This window comes from Wyeomyia smithii, chromosome 2 (genome assembly GCF_029784165.1).
Source record: "Wyeomyia smithii strain HCP4-BCI-WySm-NY-G18 chromosome 2, ASM2978416v1, whole genome shotgun sequence".
Taxonomy (NCBI): domain Eukaryota; kingdom Metazoa; phylum Arthropoda; class Insecta; order Diptera; family Culicidae; genus Wyeomyia; species Wyeomyia smithii.
This window is the reverse complement of record NC_073695.1, coordinates 140,657,016-140,674,756: the sequence shown is the minus strand read 5'-3', so window position 1 is coordinate 140,674,756 and position 17,741 is coordinate 140,657,016. Positions and strand designations below refer to the sequence as shown.

The 17,741-nt window shown below is 44.6% G+C and overlaps 2 protein-coding genes across 2 annotated transcripts; both read left to right on the top strand.

Annotated features, from left to right (window-relative positions):
* Positions 1-3,004: 3,004 nt before the first annotated feature.
* On the top strand, positions 3,005-7,039 carry LOC129719987 (uncharacterized). The gene is made up of 2 exons (XM_055671397.1): positions 3,005-5,390; positions 6,441-7,039. The coding sequence occupies exons 1-2, from the start codon at positions 3,005-3,007 to the stop codon at positions 7,037-7,039; spliced, it is 2,985 nt and encodes a 994-aa protein (XP_055527372.1).
* An 8,350-nt stretch (positions 7,040-15,389) lies between these two features.
* On the top strand, positions 15,390-16,082 carry LOC129719986 (uncharacterized). The gene has a single exon (XM_055671396.1). The coding sequence runs from the start codon at positions 15,390-15,392 to the stop codon at positions 16,080-16,082; it is 693 nt and encodes a 230-aa protein (XP_055527371.1).
* The last annotated feature ends 1,659 nt before the right edge of the window (positions 16,083-17,741 follow it).

Below are 17,741 nucleotides of genomic sequence, written 5' to 3'. Positions count from 1 at the left end.
GGGGTTATTTTAAGTTGGTCCGACAAGGTTAAGTACTTGGGACTAATTTATGATAAAAAACTTATTTTCAAAGAGCACATTGAGAGTATACAAGCCAAGTGTATCGCATATACGAGATGCTTATATCCTCTCATTAACAGGAATTCTAAACTTTGTTTAAAGAACAAACTTTTGATTTACAAACAAATTTTTAGACCAGCAATGCTTTATGCTGTACCGATCTGGTCAAGTTGCTGTTCAACAAGGAAGAAAACGCTCCAAAGGATTCAGAATAAAATTCTGAAAATGATTTTGAAGCGTCCTCCTTGGTTTGGTACACTCGAATTACATAGACTTACTGGTGTTGAACCATTAGAAGTTATGTCAAATAAAATTATTAACAATTTTCGACAAAAATCGTTGCAATCCTCAATTGCTACGATAAGCTCTCTTTATAGCCAATAAGGTAGCAATTAAGTTAGTTGTAAGTTTACTTCCCCTTTTCTGACAAGTAGGTTTAAATCCCTACGAATGATAAGTCCTAATTGCGAAAGCAAACAAATCCTAACAATTAAAATTACAAATTTCTAACAGTGTTGAGAAGTCACCATTTGTGATTGGACACACATACTCATTATTTACTAATATTTATCATAAATACTTAAGCTACTAACAAATCCCCCCTTAAAAAAAAAAAAAACACGGTGTTTAATTTGGTGGTGACACTCTGGAGGCCTTTCGCCCTATTAGGAGGAATATTGGTCCAGCAAATCCAGGAAACAAGGCGGCTATCGAAGGCCAAACGAAGCACACAGTTATTACCCAACATTGCTGGTCCTTCGAACCGGATTGGCTTTACAAGGATTCGGGACACGGATTTGCACGGAGGGTCTTTGGCCAGATTACGGTTATCGGAAACATCATCGCTACACGATTCACTACAACCCACGCCATCGCGGAAACAACCGAGGCTGATCATCCGCCATCATCGAAGGGAAAGAATGCTTGGAATCCACTACTGGGGATAGCAACGCATCAATAGAGTCACTGGTGATGCTCTACGGCCGGTCAGGTTAGTAAAGAGCATAGTCTATGTCCAGCCGATGGACAATTTATTTTGTGATTCTAACACCAATTTTCGTATCCCCACGTCATTTCGTCGCTATCGGTCACTGCATTGGTAAAATACATCGGGGAAAATTGCATGCTGCATGGATGCATGCTACCTATTGGTTAAAATCGGAGAGAAATCAAACGTTTCAATCGGAACCGCAAGGTCTCGGAAGTGACATCGCGCAACATTTATTTCTCCCAGGTAAATTTACCTTTGGGTATATGCCCAGCTGGGGCTTATTTTTTTATACTGCCATTAAAAATAAAATTCCCGTTCGACAATTTGTGGCATTGTTCCTTGGATCGGAGCCCTGAATGCCCTTAAGCTACGCTACTGGTGACTAGTATATTCTGTCGGTTGAAGTTGAATTTGTCCAGGCGAAGTAATTAGTTGTCCAGGTGAGGCATAAGTATATGTTCTGCTGAAGTTGGGTTTAGTTGAATGCTACATTGCTGCTTTCCCCTGATTGTACAAACTGACCACTCGTTCGGAGAAAACTATTGAGGCACTTACTGTTCCGCTGTGATAACGGTGAATGCACCCAGGCACGTCGATACTGTTTTTAATTCCTGTGAGGGGCGCAGTTATTAGTTTCCCAGGTAGGCTGGAACAGTATATGTCTAGTAGAAGCTAGACAAACTTTCGGAACACTACATCCATCTATTTTTTCTGGTTATTCATCTGAGCGCAACCATGCCTTCGACCGCTTCGTCAGCAGCTGCGAAAAAGACAACATCGATGAAGTCTTTACTAACAAAACTCCGAGGCTTGCAAACATCACTTTCCAACATTGCTAAATTCATCCAAGCGATGGATGCAAACACTAAGACCAGTCAGGTAACAGTTCGTCTTGGGCGTTTAGATGATCTTTGGGAAAAAATTGGCGACGTCATCAACGAGATAGAGTCTCACGAGGAATATGAATCAGAAGAAGATTCACTTACCAAAGAGAGGATACTCTTCGAAGATCGGTATTATGAGATGAAGGCATCTTTGATAGATCGGATCAAGGAGCGTCGAGAAACCTGGTACATCGGAACAGACCATTCGGGGAGCTGAACCCACACTGGTGTCATCGGGAGAGCATGTACGGCTACCGCAAATAAAATTGCAGAGCTTTGATGGCGATATTGACGAATGGCTCAGCTTCAGAGACCTTTTCACGTCACTCATACATTGGAAAGCTGATTTATCGGAAGTGGAAAAGCTACACTATCTCAAGGGATGTCTCGAGGGAGAAGCCAAGGCATTAATTGATCCATTGAAGCTAACTAAGGGAAACTACACTATCGCTTGGGAAACGCTACTCAAGCGATATAACAACAGTAAACTGCTTAAACGGAGGCAAGTGCAAGCTTTCTTTAAGCTGCCGGTTATATCAAAAGAGTCGTCATCGGAACTCCATAAGCTGCTGGAAGGGTTGATAGAATCACTCAAACCTTGGATCAAGTCATTGAACCTGGTGACTACAAGGATCTTTTGCTAATTGAGATTCTCAGCTCGAGGCTGGATACCTACACCCGGAGGGGATGGGAGGAACTGTCTTCTACTAAAGAAAAGGGCACTCTCAAGGATTTAACAGAATTTCTTCACCGTAGGATACGGATATTAGATGCTATACCCACTAAAAACACTGATCCAAAACCAGAAGTAATACCAGCGCCGAAGAAAAGGCCGTTTACCATAAGGGCCAGTCACAATGCGATACAATCGTCAACTGCGAAATGCTTTGCATGCTCGGATAGTCATTGGTTACATTTGTGTCCGACGTTTCAGCGTATGGCAGCGGCTGGCCGGGAAACATTATTGCGCACACACTCGCTGTGCAGAAATTGCTTCAGAAAGGGTCACCAGGCAAGGGATGGTTCGTCTAAATTTTCGTGCAAAAGATGCAATGGTCGGCATCACACAATGGTTTGTTTTAAGACGGAAGCAGATAGCAGTAATAAATCTTCTCAGGTGGGAGAGACATCGGCCACCCAGCAAAGCAAGGAAGCGGCGCTGACTGAAATGAAACCGAATACAAGGGTCGGCAATGTCGCTGCAGTGAAGGTAACAGCCAATGTTGCACAGCAGCGTGATTCAAGGGTACTTTTAGCTACTGCGGTAATTATCATCGAGGATGATCATGGTGGGCGGCATACAGCGCGCGCCCTTTTAGATTCAGGATCAGAATGCAATTTTGTTTCGGAAAGATTGTGCAAACAAATGCACGTTGCCAAGGAAAGGGTAGAAATCTCTGTCGTTGGAATTGGTGCAGCTTCCGTTAGGGTGAAGCATACGATCCGCGTGAACATCAGATCGCGAAACTCAACATTTACCGAGGTTATGGATTTCTTAGTATTACCAAAATTGACATCAAAATTGCCTACTGCAACGGTGCAGACTATGGGATGGGTTATACCACAAGAGATCGAACTAGCGGACCCGTCATTCTTCGTTTCGAATAGTGTGGACATCATACTTGGCATCCAATCGTTCTTCGGCTTCTTTCGGACTGGCAAGGCAATGTCATTAGGAGAGGGACTACCACGGTTAACAGAATCCGTTTTTGGTTGGATAGTATCCGGAGAGGCTGCAACACTGACTAATTCGACGCAGATCACCTGCAATATCGCGATATCTGACAAACTGGAGGAGATGATGGAAAGGTTTTGGTCCTGCGAGGAAGTAGGAGATACCCATAATTATTCCCCAGAAGAAAGGCGTTGTGAGGAGCATTTTAGTACCACTGTCCACCGAGGGTCGGATGGACGATATACAGTTTCACTTCCAAAAAACGAAGACATTTTGGCACGGTTGGGAGAATCTAAGGACATTGCGCTTAAACGTTTTGTCGGATTAGAACGGCGATTATCTCGGGATGAAAACTTACGGAAACAATACCACGAATTTATCTCAGAATATTTGGAACTTGATCACATGTGTAAAATTGTTGATGACGGCACACCCGGAATTAAAAGATGTTTTCTGCCTCACCACCCAGTTGTGAAGGAGGAGAGCACCACTACGAAGCTTCGTGTGGTGTTTGATGCGTCCTGCAGGACTTCTACAGGGATTTCTGTGAATGAGGCTCTACTAGTGGGTCCGGTTATCCAGCAGGATCTACGATCAATTGTTCTTCGTTGCAGAATGCGTCAAATCATGCTCGTTTCGGACGTCGAAAAAATGTTTCGGCAAATAAGAATAAACCCAGCCGATGCTCCTCTCCAAAGTATTTTATGGCAGTTCAGAGAGGAAGATGAGGTGGAAACGTATGAGTTAAAGACAGTTACATACGGTACGAAACCGGCACCGTTTTTAGCAACGCGAACACTTAAGCAGCTAGCGATAGATGAAGCGGAACGTTATCCTCTGGCAGCAAACGTTATTGAAAACGATGTCTATATGGACGATGTGATTACAGGCGCCGATGATGTCGAAACAGCTACAAGGCTGCGATTGCAACTGGATGCAATGCTGGAAAGTGGAGGATTCCGATTGAGGAAATGGGCATCGAACTGTGTAGCAGTATTGAAGGATATTCCGAAAAACAATTTGGCGCTCCCAGAGGCGTTACCAAAATCAGACACGTTAAGGTTTAGTTTCGTCATTCCCGAGCTGGCGCCAGATCAAACACTAACCAAAAGGAAGGTCCTTTCGATTATTGCATCGTTGTTTGACCCTTTGGGTCTCCTAGGAGCCACGATTACGAAGGCTAAAATTTTCATGCAACGTTTATGGAGTGCGAAAAATACGGATGGGCGTGCATTGGAGTGGGACTCGCCTCCAACCGAGACTCTTGAGGCAGATTGGCGGATTTACCATCAGCAGTTGGCCTTATTAAATGAGTTGCGCATTCCGAGATGCGTAATTGCATCCGCAGCAGCATCAGTTCAAATTCACTGTTTCTCTGATGCGTCTGAACGAGCATACGGTGGATGTGTGTACGTAAGATCTATGGATGCAAACCAGTTGGTCACAGTTAAGCTTCTTACTGCTAAATCTAAGGTAGCTCCATTAAAAACTCAAAGCCTACCGCGACTCGAATTATGTGGCGCTAGACTTGTTGCGGAATTATGGGAAAAGGTGACGGAACCAATCGGACCAGATTATGAAGTGCATTTTTGGACGGATTCCACTTGTGTTCTACGGTGGATCCAAGCTTCCCCAGGAACCTGGGTTACGTACATAGCAAATCGCGTATCTAAAATCCAAGCCATAACAGAGGAGCACACTTGGCATCATGTACCAGGCTTGAGCAACCCGGCTGACTTAATTTCGCGTGGAGTAACGCCAGAAGTATTAATTGAAAACAGTTTGTGGTGGGAGGGACTAAATTGATTAAAACAAGAAAAAGACCAATGGCCCCAAGGGCAGGAAAATCTTTCGGAAGGAGCGCTAGAAGGAAGACGAATTGCGGCTGCTGTGGTGGCAGTCAACGAGAATGGGTTTATGCATGAGTACATTGCTAGATTTTCATCATACACCAGGTTATTGCGAGTAACTGCTTACTGTTTGCGATTAAAGGCAAGGGCAATGCCAAGGGAACATGGATGTTTCATAACAACAGCGGAATTAAGAGAAGCAGAGTTTGCCAATATTCGGAGGGTCCAACAGGACGCGTTCTCCGAGGATTTAAAACGACTAAGAAAGGGCGAGGCTGTTTCACGTCATTCTTTACTAAGATGGTTTAATCCAAAGATAGCGGAAAACGGTATACTACGGATAGGTGGGCGGTTAGAACATTCTCAAGAGCCGGCAGATGCTAAACATCCCATGGTTTTACCAGCGAAGCATGTGCTGACAGAACTTATACTATTGCATTATCACCAAAATTTGATGCACGCAGGCCTTCAGTTGTTACTAGCTACTGTGAGGCAACGGTTTTGGCCGTTGGGTGGTCGGAACTTGGCCAGGAAAATCATTCATCGGTGCCAACGCTGCTTTCGAGCAAAACCGAAACTTTTCAGACAACAAATGGGCGAACTACCAGCAGCGCGAGTAACAATATCAAGACCATTTGCGAAATGTGGAGTGGATTACTTCGGCCCAGTTTACGTTCGAGCGGGCAGGCGACAAACCGCGATAAAGACTTACGTGTCAATTTTCGTGTGCATGAGCACTAAGGCTGTGCATATGGAGCATGTGACGGACCTTTCAACAGAACGGTTTCTGCAAGCGTTACGCAGATTTTTTGTCAGGAGGGGTAGATCGTCAGACATATATTCGGATAATGGGACTAATTTTGTCGGCGCTAGGAATCAACTGAGAGAGCTATTTGCTTTGTTAAAAGACCCCCAACATCAACAAGCGGTTGCCAGAGAGTGCTCAGCAAACGGCATTCATTGGCATTTTAACCCCCCAGGGGCACCGCGCTTCGGAGGCCTCTGGGAGGCGGCTGTTCGTTCAGCGAAGTACCACTTGTTACGTGTTATAGGTGGGAACCCAGTGTCAACGGAGGATTTTATCACGTTGTTGACGCAAGTAGAGGCATGTCTGAACTCCAGGCCCCTAACTCCAATATCGGATGATCCGACGGATTTGGAACCATTGACTCCAGCGCATTTTTTAACGGGCGGATCACTTCAAGCCATTCCTGAACCCGACTATAGTGCTGTGCCATTGAATCGTTTGAATCAGTATCAATTGGTCCAGCGTCAGTTGCAAGACTTTTGGAAACGCTGGAAATCGGAATATTTGGTGCAGCTTCAAAGCAGGACGAAAAATTGGGAGCGGCCGGTAAAGGTGGAAATCGGTCGGCTGGTTGTTGTTATGGACGCAAATCAACCTCCAATGCGATGGAAGCTGGGACGAATCAGTCAGCTGCACCCTGGCACGGATGAAGTGGTTCGAGTGGTCACTGTTAAAACGGCTACAGGATCTTTTACTCGACCAGTGGAGAAACTGTGCTTCCTGCCGCAGGTTGAAGATGCAACGGGAACAGATCAAGAGTCATGCCAGTAATCGTTCCAACATGATGATGTCAGCCAGTACGTCGACGGGACTGTTCAGTTTCTCCTTTTCTTTCAGAAGTCTAACTACTTCAGGGCGGGTGAGGATGTTTGGTCACTCTATCGTTATATCCGAACGTATGCAGCCAATATCAACCAAACTGATAACCGATAAGGAAACATCGCACGAAGCAGGAGTGCGTTCGCCGATGGGCCGTATGTCTGTTCGTGCAGCCGGGACAAATCGATGCTGGATAAGAGCGAGTGCGATCGGACGGAGATGAGTCGCTTGCCATCAACGGTCGAAATCGCACGCTAGATGCGAGTCTATTGGTCATCGTTAAAAATTCATTTGTTAATTTAAGATATTAGAACAATTATGAAGTTAAGATGTTAAAATATAGGAGTAGCCAATACAGTGTAGTGTTTCTATAATTACACGGTGTTTAATTTGGTGGTGACACTCTGGAGGCCTTTCGCCCTATTAGGAGGAATATTGGTCCAGCAAATCCAGGAAACAAGGCGGCTATCGAAGGCCAAACGAAGGACACAGTTATTACCCAACAGAGAGATTTGGCGTTAGTGTTCCGCCTGTGATGATACCGCTTATTTCTCGGACACTCGTGTTTCGATAAGACGGTTGTTTTTGGCTAAACGGAGTAGTGGTTTTATCGTACGCGCGGCGGAGTAATTCTTCCATTCAACAATTGCTACCGTTCCTTTATGTCGTTTCGGGACAAGTCTTCAACAACCTGCCCTGAGGTTTATGTTTCGTGCAGGGCAAAATTTAACACGACGAGTAGCCCTCTCCGGAGATGGCGCTTAAGCTACTCGTTATAACGTCCTGGAAAGTATTTAGTAGACGGAAACACATCGCGGCCGTGGGTCAGCTACATATTGCAGTCCCGGACCATCAGCGGGAGCTAGCCTAGACCGTGGTGAGACTCAGGCACTGGGCCGCCGAATTTCGCAAAAGCTACACTGTCCGCCCAAGTAACACACAAAACATGTTAGAAAATAATTCACAACGACAGTAGTCATATAAGAATACTATAAGCGCAATTTGAAACTTGTGTTGTTATATTCTTGTTCTCGAGATGTTATTTCATAGCATAAGTGTGTTTAATATATTATCGAAAACAACTGCTGCTACTTATCTGTAACTTGTGTTTATGATGTTATCAAAACAGTACAGAAAGCAACTTAAAATACAACATTTGCGAGATGTTTTTCATCAGTAATTCAACCACATTTCGAAAACAAACTCATTTTTTCCTGGTTTTGGAGATGTTTTTCAATAACATGAGTTGAACAAACAACAACTATGACACAAATGACACTTGTCTTAAAGTTGTCCTCCAGATGTTTTCACTATGTATTAGAAAAACTGTGTATGAATGTATGAAATGTAGGGTTGCCACGTGATAGGGATATCTTGCCCGGAGATTTTCAAAATATCGTGAGGGGGGGGGGGGTGTATGGTGCATTAACATGCATGTTCTGATATATTTCCACCACATGTTCTACACTATTTACTTTCTTTATTCATTTTAGCAATCCTTAGCACTCGATCGAATTCGGTTATTTTGGTGACAATGTCAGCAAAATTTTTCAATGAAATTGGGTTGTTTAGCTATTCACGGATTTCTGATTTTTATATATTAGCTAAAAGAGAGTAATTTCTGAGCAAAACGTGATTTTTTAAAATGTTATATCATTGTCCTTCGATTTTTGAATGAAGAATTAAAATCGCTCTAAGTTGCTCACTTTTGGAGTAATGCCGAAACAACTTCGCTAACTTTCTGAGTTTTCCGGCAATGCGTAGAACTTGGAAATAAATTGTTTAATTTATGACTTATGTCGTTACCAGAGTAAGTTGAAAATAATTTCGCTGGCTCAGAGAAATTTCGCTTTCACCCAGAACACCCGGAAATTATCTCCAAGACCCGGAGAAAATTCGCGTTCACCCGGAGACCCAGAGATCACCTCCCAAACCCGGAGACTTCGGGTGAAACCCGGAGAGGTGGCAACCCTAATGAAATGCCCAGCCGGGGCAGCCGCGCGCGTTCAATGTTATACGCCTAATAACAATACTATGTACCTGTGAAGTACTTTTCCTATTATTGGTATTCGAAAACCAAGGTAAAACTACTTGATCAAATTTTTAATGAAATTATTTGAACGATTTTAATAAACCTATTCGAGATGGGTCAAAATGCGCCATGAAAAGGTAAACAAAACGCTAACAGTGCTACCAATATCACTCTAGTTTTTGTTACCGTATATCTAACAACGTTTTCTAGTTTTGAATTATTTTATGTCTAGATAACGTTGAAACTATGCGAAAACAATTTTAATATTCAAGCGACAGAAACATTTAATTTTGAAAGGTTGAACATTGCTTTTCATCATCAATTTATAATTGATTAAAAGTGCCACTGACAAAAACGATCATCGAACTAGTTGCACTGCGCGTAACAATACATTTGTGCATGCGCTGGGTAAATGTTGTCATAGCAACGCATTTGCGCATGCGCTTTGTTATGGTGAATTCTGACCCACGAATGCGCGAATTTCTTCATTACACTGGGACAGTGTAGATCTTCCCAAGGAAAAAAAAGAACATTGCGGTTTACTACGCATGTAAGAAAGAGATGCCAGATAGTTGTTTACGAACTAAGCCCATGCGGTGGTGGGGTTAACTGACTCTTCGCAATGAAATAAATCAGTGAACATTCTGTAATGCATGATTTATTTTCCACCGACTGACAAATAGAAAACCATATCCAATGAATGGCGCATATTTTTTCAGAAGTAAAACGTATTGTTTCACCATGAGATTTGACGCGCACGTAAAACTTTGTATTAAAAGCATCAAATGGTTGATTTATTTTTGTTTCTTATTTGATTATTCGAAACGCCATAATCACTATTTTTTCCATTATTGTTCCTGATATAAATCAGTGTCGTTCTGCGATATTTTTATTTTGAAGTTTTATGCTTGCGTCAACGATGTTTTGATTAGTTAGCAATTACAAGTACAACTTAAAAATAACCTATTTTCAACGTATTTCTACCATATTGATACTCGAGATGTATTTTACAGCTTCGGTCTAACATGTTGGCTTGCTTTCATGAATTTTTATAATACTTCATAAAGTACCAGTACTTGTTCGAGTAGCCTTTAATTTTTGCGCTTTTCTGGGGATAAAGATTGTTGGTGACCCACCCTATTGGAGCGGGCATATTCCCCCCGGCGCGATGCAAGTAGCTCAGTATCAACATGACAACCGAGTGACCGAAGGAACTGCATCAACTGGCTGCGATTCTAATTCGCGGTTTATTTTGGCTTGGGTTCGAGTCTATAAAAGCGCTTAGCGCAGATGATTGTTTCTTCTCTTTCGCTACTGGCGCGATTAAATAAACGTCAATATGTTCATTAGAATTAAGTAAATAGTTAATAAAATAATAGTGTTAGCACGGTGTTGGTTTAAATTAAAGAAAGTGTATTCTTCACCGATGTGAGATCCGTTCTCCGCGAGTGCTGGAAAAAATACGTTTGGCTGGAAGCCGTTTTATTTCACCGTTGGCTGATGTCCATCCAACCAACTTCAGACCCTTAAGAGCTATCGGACAACTGGTCCTTCGAACCGGATGAAGGAACCCAATTACCCAATCCAAGAGACATCAGTCATCGCTAAAGGAAGTTAAAACTAATTACGGATTGCCCAGCAGGAGACGCCATCTTTCTAATTGGCGTCGGTTTATTCACTAGAGGAAACCCCACGGAACTATTTATACAAGGCCCAATTCCTCAGTAAAAATCGGTGAGTGCGATTCCAATAACCTACAATCCAAATCCCAGTGCTCGCGGTCCTTCGTTTTGTGGACACCCAGGTTTTCGCGACTCGATTTTGGCATTAACTCATCGCTGTGCTACACTTACTTACCTGGAGGAAACGAGCTGCAATTGGAAATAAATTGATACGAGAGGATACCCGCGTTCCCAGTCGTGTACAATCAATATCAGCTGATCGACAACTGACCATCGGTTGAGTTGGAGTTTGTTCGAGCATCTTTAGTATAAAAAAAGTCTCATATTCAAGAGCCATCAGGTAATTGGCCCTCCAAATACTTTAACCCCCCCAAACTTTGCTACTTTGGTCTCATTTTTGAGGAACACACTATGCCTGCTGCTAAACACAAATCACCGCAGCTGAAGTCACTGCAAACGAAGCTACGCGGACTGCAGACATCTTTCGGCAATATGTATCGATTTATGGAATAGCACCGGGATGATACGAAATTGGCGGAGGTCGACGTACGACTGGAGCAGCTAGATCGAATGTGGGACAGAATGAACGAGGCTATTAACGACGTTGAGCCCCCCAAGAAGCGATTGCCGATACGGACAGTTTCGTGAAGGGTCGCATCGACTTTGAAAATCGGTTCTACGAGCTAAAAACATTTCTCATTGGTAAGCAAAAGGAAGATTGTGATCAAACCATATTAAATCAGACTACTCGCTCTCTCGATAATTCCCCCACCTCCACCCCTCATGTGCGGTTGCCCCAAATTAGCCTTCCAAAATTCAGTGGCAAAATAGACGAGTGGCTTACGTTTCGCGATTCCACTACTTGCGTAGCCAGCTAGAAGGGGAAGCGCTATCGGTAGAGATTCTCTCCCTCTCATTAAGGCAAATTATACCGTCGCGTGGGAAGTACTAACGAAGCGATATTCGAATACGAAGGTTCTCCGCAAACGACAGGTTCAAGCTCTCTTCGAATTACCAACGGTTAGGAGAGAATCGGCTAATGAGTTACATAACCTTCTGGATACTTTCGAAAAAACTATTAAGTCACTGAATCAAGTCACCCCTCTACAGGCTGATTATAAGGATATGCTATTGGTTCATCTTCTATGTTCGCGCTTGGATCATGGCACGCGTAGAGCATGGGAAGAATTTTCTTCGTCTAAAGAATCGGATACGTTTAAGGAACTGCTTGAGTTTTTGCAACGTAGAGTCAGAATTCTGGAATCATTGCCTATCAAGTCCAATGAACATAAGGTAGAATATTCACAGCCTAAACATCCAAAGGGACCAACCTCGGTTAAGGCATACAGTGCATCGATTCAACAGTCATCGGGTAGCAGTAAATGTGTTTGCTGCTCGGAGAATCACCCTCTCTATCAATGCCCATCGTTTCAAAAAATGATCGTTTCCGACCGAGATGCACTACTTAGAAATCGTTCCCTGTGTCGAAATTGCTTTCGCCGTGGTCATCATGCGAGTAAATGCAGTTCCAAATTCACTTGTAAGCAATCCAAGGGGAAACATCACACGCTAGTGTGCTTCAGGGGTAAACCAACCGATGAAAAACCGAACGTGAATAATGAACCAAAACCGTCACCGACAGCTTCGGGTGAGGAGCTAACTGAATCCAAAGTGGTCAACTTGGCGACTACTAGCAGGGTAGCCTGCAACGCAGCGGCTGGTTCATCGACGGGTGTATTTTTGCTCACTGCGATTGTCACTCTGGAAGATGATCGAGGTGAACAGGTTCATGCCAGAGCATTGTTGGACAGTGCTGCTGAATGCAATTTGATCAGCAATAGAGTGCGGAAACTACTTACGGTTAAGGAACACCGATGCATGGTTGAAGTCGTTTGCATCCAAGGTTTGGCTACCAGGGCCCAGGGCAAAATTACTGTGAAAGTACGTTCGAGTTTTACGGATTTCTCCCAGCCAATGGATATGTACATTCTCCCGAAAATCGCTGCACAAATGACTTCATCATCGGTCGATAGAAACAAATGGAAACTACCCAGCGGGATCGAACTGGCAGATCCAACATTTTTCAAAGGTGGCTCAATTGACTTGGTATTGGGAGCTGAAGCCTTTTTCGACTTTTACCTTACCTTCACTGGTGGATTCGGTGTTTGGCTGGGTTGTTACGGGCAAATATTTGGTGGATAGTCCTATCAAGTCTGTAATTTGCGACATCGCAATCAGTAATAAGCTAGATACTTTACTGGAAAAGTTTTGGGAAACTAAAGACATCGGTCAAGATTACAATCACTCTCCCGAGGAGGCTAGGTGCATGGAGTATTTTACACAAACTACACAACGGCAAAGTTCTGGTCGATACACGGTGTCCTATCCGAGGGATAGTGAGGTGCTATCCCAGTGCTATACTTCGGAGTCGTACACGTCAGATTATGGTGGTCGCCGACATCGAAAAGATGTTTCGGCAACTCGAAATTCGCCCCGAGGATCGGCGGCTTCAGTGCATTTCGTGGCGTCCCTCACCTAACGTTCCAATTTCTATATACGAACTAGCGACTGTAACGTATGGCACGAAGCCGGCACCATTTTTGGCAACCAGGGTACTTGTGCAGTTGGCTTCAGATGAGCAGCACCGATTCCCACTGGCCTCGAAATCAGTTAAGGAGGATTGTTATATGGAAGATGTGATAACAGGTGCGAACGATCCAGATACAGCTAAAGAACTACGAGTGCAGTTGCAGGAAATATTACGTCGAGGTGGATTTTGGTTGCGGAAATTTGCTTCTAATTGTGAGACGGTGCTGGAAGGTTTACCGGCAGAGGACCTCTCTATACAGGTCGACGATGGAATTAATCTAGACCCATGATCCCATGATTAAAACTTTGGGTTTAATTTGGATGCCGAAGACAGATGTTTTTCGGTTTTGCTTTAACATACCGCCTCTGTCATCGGACGTACACTTTACGAAAAGGAAAATTCTCTCAATAATAGCCACTCTATTCGACCCGTTAGGACTTATCGGAGCAGTGATCACTCGCGCTAAAATTTTTGTGCAATTACTTTGGCGGTTGAAAGATCAAGAGGGGAATAAAATTTCTTGGGACTCTCCCTTGCCAACAAGGATTGAGGAAGAATGGCGGGTATTTCACCAACAAATCCCGCTTTTGAATAATCTGCGTATCGACCGTTTTGTTATGCTATGCAATTCAATTTGTATCCAAATACACATGTTTTCGGATGCTTCTGAAAAGGCTTTCGGAGCCTGCGCGTACGTGCGTACCGAAGATTCTTCCGGTAGGATTAAGGTTGTACTTTTATCGTCAAAAGCCAGAGTTGCACCGTTGAAAACCCAATCGATCCCCAGACTGGAACTGCGGGGTGCATTAATGGCAGCTGAATTGTTTTCAAAGGTGAAAGACTCAGTCAGGTGTTTGGCAGAAGTTTTCTTTTGGACTGACTCAACAACAGTTGCTTGCTTGCGACACCTTCAACTTGGACAACGTTTGTGGCGAATCGCGTGTCTAAGATTCAATTGCTGACTGAAAACTGCCATTGGAATCCTGTGCCCGGGGAACATAATCCGGCTGATCTTGTGTCTAGAGGAGTTAGGCCAGAAGACATTATCAACAACAACTCATGGTGGATGGGACCCGAATGGCTATCCAAAGGTACGCAACATTGGCCGAAACCACAGACGCTGTCACCTGAGAACCTGGAAGAGGAGAAGAGACATGTGGTATTGGCGGTGGCTCCACAAAATCCTAGCTTTTTTGGATGGCATTTAACACAGTTTTCCAATTACAACGCTTTAGTTCGACGAACGGCATACTGGCGGCGATACCTGAGCAATCGGTGGCTGAGAAGTAAAGAAAATCGACAGGATGGACCATTAACAACAGCAGAGCTCCGACAGGCAGAATACAAAGTCATTCAAGGGGTCCAAGCAGAAACATTTCCCAACGAGCTCAAGGCAATGGCGAAGAAAGAATGCGTACCACGTTCATCACCCCTGCGTTGGTGCAATCCCTTCATTGCGGAAGATGGTTTATTGAGGGTCGGGGGGAGGTTAGGGCAATCGAGAGAGTCTGATGATGCAAAGCACCCTATTGTACTTCCTTCAAAACATTTGCTAACCAAATTGCTCTGCCAATGCTACCATCTGAAACTTATGCACGCTGGTCCACAATTTTTAATGAGTACTGTTTGGCTTCAATACTGGCATTTGGACGGGAGAAATGTAGCGAGAACAGTTTGTCATCAGTGTATGCGGTGCTACCGTATGCGACCCAAATTGATTCAGCAGTTTATGGCTGACTTACCGGCAACGAGAGTAACGATAGCGAGACCATTTTCGACCACAGGGGTCGATTATTTTGGGCCAGTTTATAATAAACAAGTATATCGTCGCAATGCGATGAAGGCGTATGTTTCTGTCTTTGTCTGCTTCACGACGAAGGTAATACATTTGGAGCTAGGAACAGACCTTTCGACGGCACGATTCATCCAGGCTTTGCGAAGATTCACCGCACGTCGAGGAAAGTGTGCCAAACAAACTTTATTGGAGCCATAAACCAGATGAAGGAGCTTCTCAACAACCTAAAGACTAAAAGGCATCATCAAACAGTTGCCTTGGAGTGCGCGGACGAGGGCATGCAGTGGAAATTTATTCCACCGGGAGCACCACATTTCGGTGGCCTGTGGGACGCTGCTGTACGGTCGGCGAAAACACATCTTCTCGAGGTGCTTGGGAACTCGACAGTCTCATACGAGGATATGACAACGCTTTTGACGCAAGTCGAGAGTTGCTTGAATTCACGGCCGCTCACTCAAATGTCGGATGATCCCGAGGATCTGCAACCGCTTACACCAGGTCACTTTCTAGTAGGTTCTGCGCTTCAATCACTTCCATCAGCAGACTACACCAACACAAATTATGGGAGGCTTAACATGTGGGAAGCGGCACAAAAAAGGCTACAAGATTTCTGGCGTGGATGGAGAACGGAATATCTTAATCAGCTTCAGGGACGAGGAAAGTGGTGGAATCCGCCAGTCGAAATCACGCAGGGAAGCTTAGTAGTAATTCGGGACGATAACCTACCACCCACACGTTGGAGAATGGCACGAATCGTTGAAACCCACCCAGGGCGAGACGGGGTGGTTAGAGTAGTTACCCTTCGTACGGCGAACGGGACAGTAAATAGACCGGTGGACAAAATATGCATCTTACCGGTGGCAACAGAGGACGATGAATTGAAGCAGAGCGACTAGTTGGCTGAAACACGGGACGTTTCAGGGGGGCGAGGATGTTGGTGACCCACCCTATTGGAGCGGGCATATTCCCCCCGGCGCGATGCAAGTAGCTCAGTATCAACATGACAACCGAGTGACAGAAGGAACTGCATCAACTGGCTGCGATTCTAATTCGCGGTTAATTTTGGCTCGGGTTCGAGTCTATAAAAGCGCTTAGCGCAGATGATTGTTTCTTCTCTTCCGCTACTGGCACGATTAAATAAACGTCAATATGTTCATTAGAAATAAGTAATTAGTTAATAAAATAATAGTGTTAGCACGGTGTTGGTTTAAATTAAAGAAAGTGTATTCTTCACCGATGTGAGATCCGTTCCCCGCGAGTGCTGGAAAAAATACGTTTGGCTGGAAGCCGTTTTATTTCACCGTTGGCTGATGTCCATCCAACCAACTTCGGACCCTTAAGAGCTATCGGACAGAGATGTCATGGAAAAGGTAATGTCAACTGAAATCTATAACTGCAGGTTGTATTAGAGGAGTTATCTCAACTGTTCTATAACAACGTGTGTTACTTGGGTGGAAGCAGCTCTGACGGAGCGAGTAGTGCCGCTCCCACTACCCAAATGCACTATTTCGCCCACTGGGATTGATGCCAGTAAGTTCCCAATTACGGCAGCTGGTCGCAACACTATATGATACGAGTAGGATTTCGTTTTCGTACCACGATTTTGGGCTGGCACCTTTGCCGAGCTCCCTTTGTTATGGATGAGGATAGCGGCTGGAAGGGGGACCCATTTAACCAAAAATGAATAATTCAAATTTAAAGAAGGGCGCAGATGGGTTGAAAAACCCATTTGCACGAGGAGGCATCCAGAGGTCACCGCCGAGAAAGGCGGAAACGGTTGCAATAAAGGACGCCTGCGAACACGGCATAGGCAGTACGCCTACCGATACTACGCAGGACATGCCAGTGGCCGGCCCACTAATAATCAAGACGGATGGCAGACAACGGGATACGTTACCAAGAGTAGCAGCGCTGTCAGAGCAGCTTGATGTTATCATCGAGTTTGCGAAAAGTCGCAGCAATACGTCGAAGTACCTGAAGAAGGCATTATATATGCTTCGGTCTTCGGCTAATGCTGCGATGACAGATCATGCCGAACTCATGGCAAGGGCTGTATCCGAGGAGAAGGGCGAAACGGAGGTGTCTAGGAGGGCGACGAAGTCGGTTCAAACGGATATCTACACATTTGCGGCGGTCTGCGCCTCCGGGCCAGCTGCCAAACGAACGAGGCAGTCTCCGGAGGAAGCGGCCCCGGCAAATACGAAAAAACGGTTGGTTGTGCTGAACCCGCGGGACAGCACACCAGCGGGTTCGAAGTCCGTTGAAGAACCGACCGTAGTCACATCTATGGAACCCCCTTGGGTTACCGTAGGAGAGAAAAAGCGCCAAAGTAGCACGAAGCGCCAAGGAATAGAGGATAAAAAACTACCTCAGAAAGCCAAGAAGGCGCGGAGCAGGGGTGACTTCCTCATACTCAAGACAGACGGGTCCAAGTACTCTGAAGTCTTCAAACAAATGAGAGGTGAAACCCAGCTCAAGGATCTGGGAGCTGATGTGCGGACCATCCGTCGATCTCGCAGCGGTGAGATGATCCTTGAGCTCCGAAAGGATGCTAA

Coding starts and splice junctions, on each gene's coding strand:
- LOC129719986 (XM_055671396.1), top strand. CDS start 15,390: ATGAAGGAGCTTCTCAACAACCTAAAGACTAAAAGGCATCATCAAACA.
- LOC129719987 (XM_055671397.1), top strand. CDS start 3,005: ATGGTTTGTTTTAAGACGGAAGCAGATAGCAGTAATAAATCTTCTCAG. Junction 5,391..6,440: donor AGAAGTATTAATTGAAAACA/GTTTGTGGTGGG, acceptor TTAACCCCCCAG/GGGCACCGCGCTTCGGAGGC.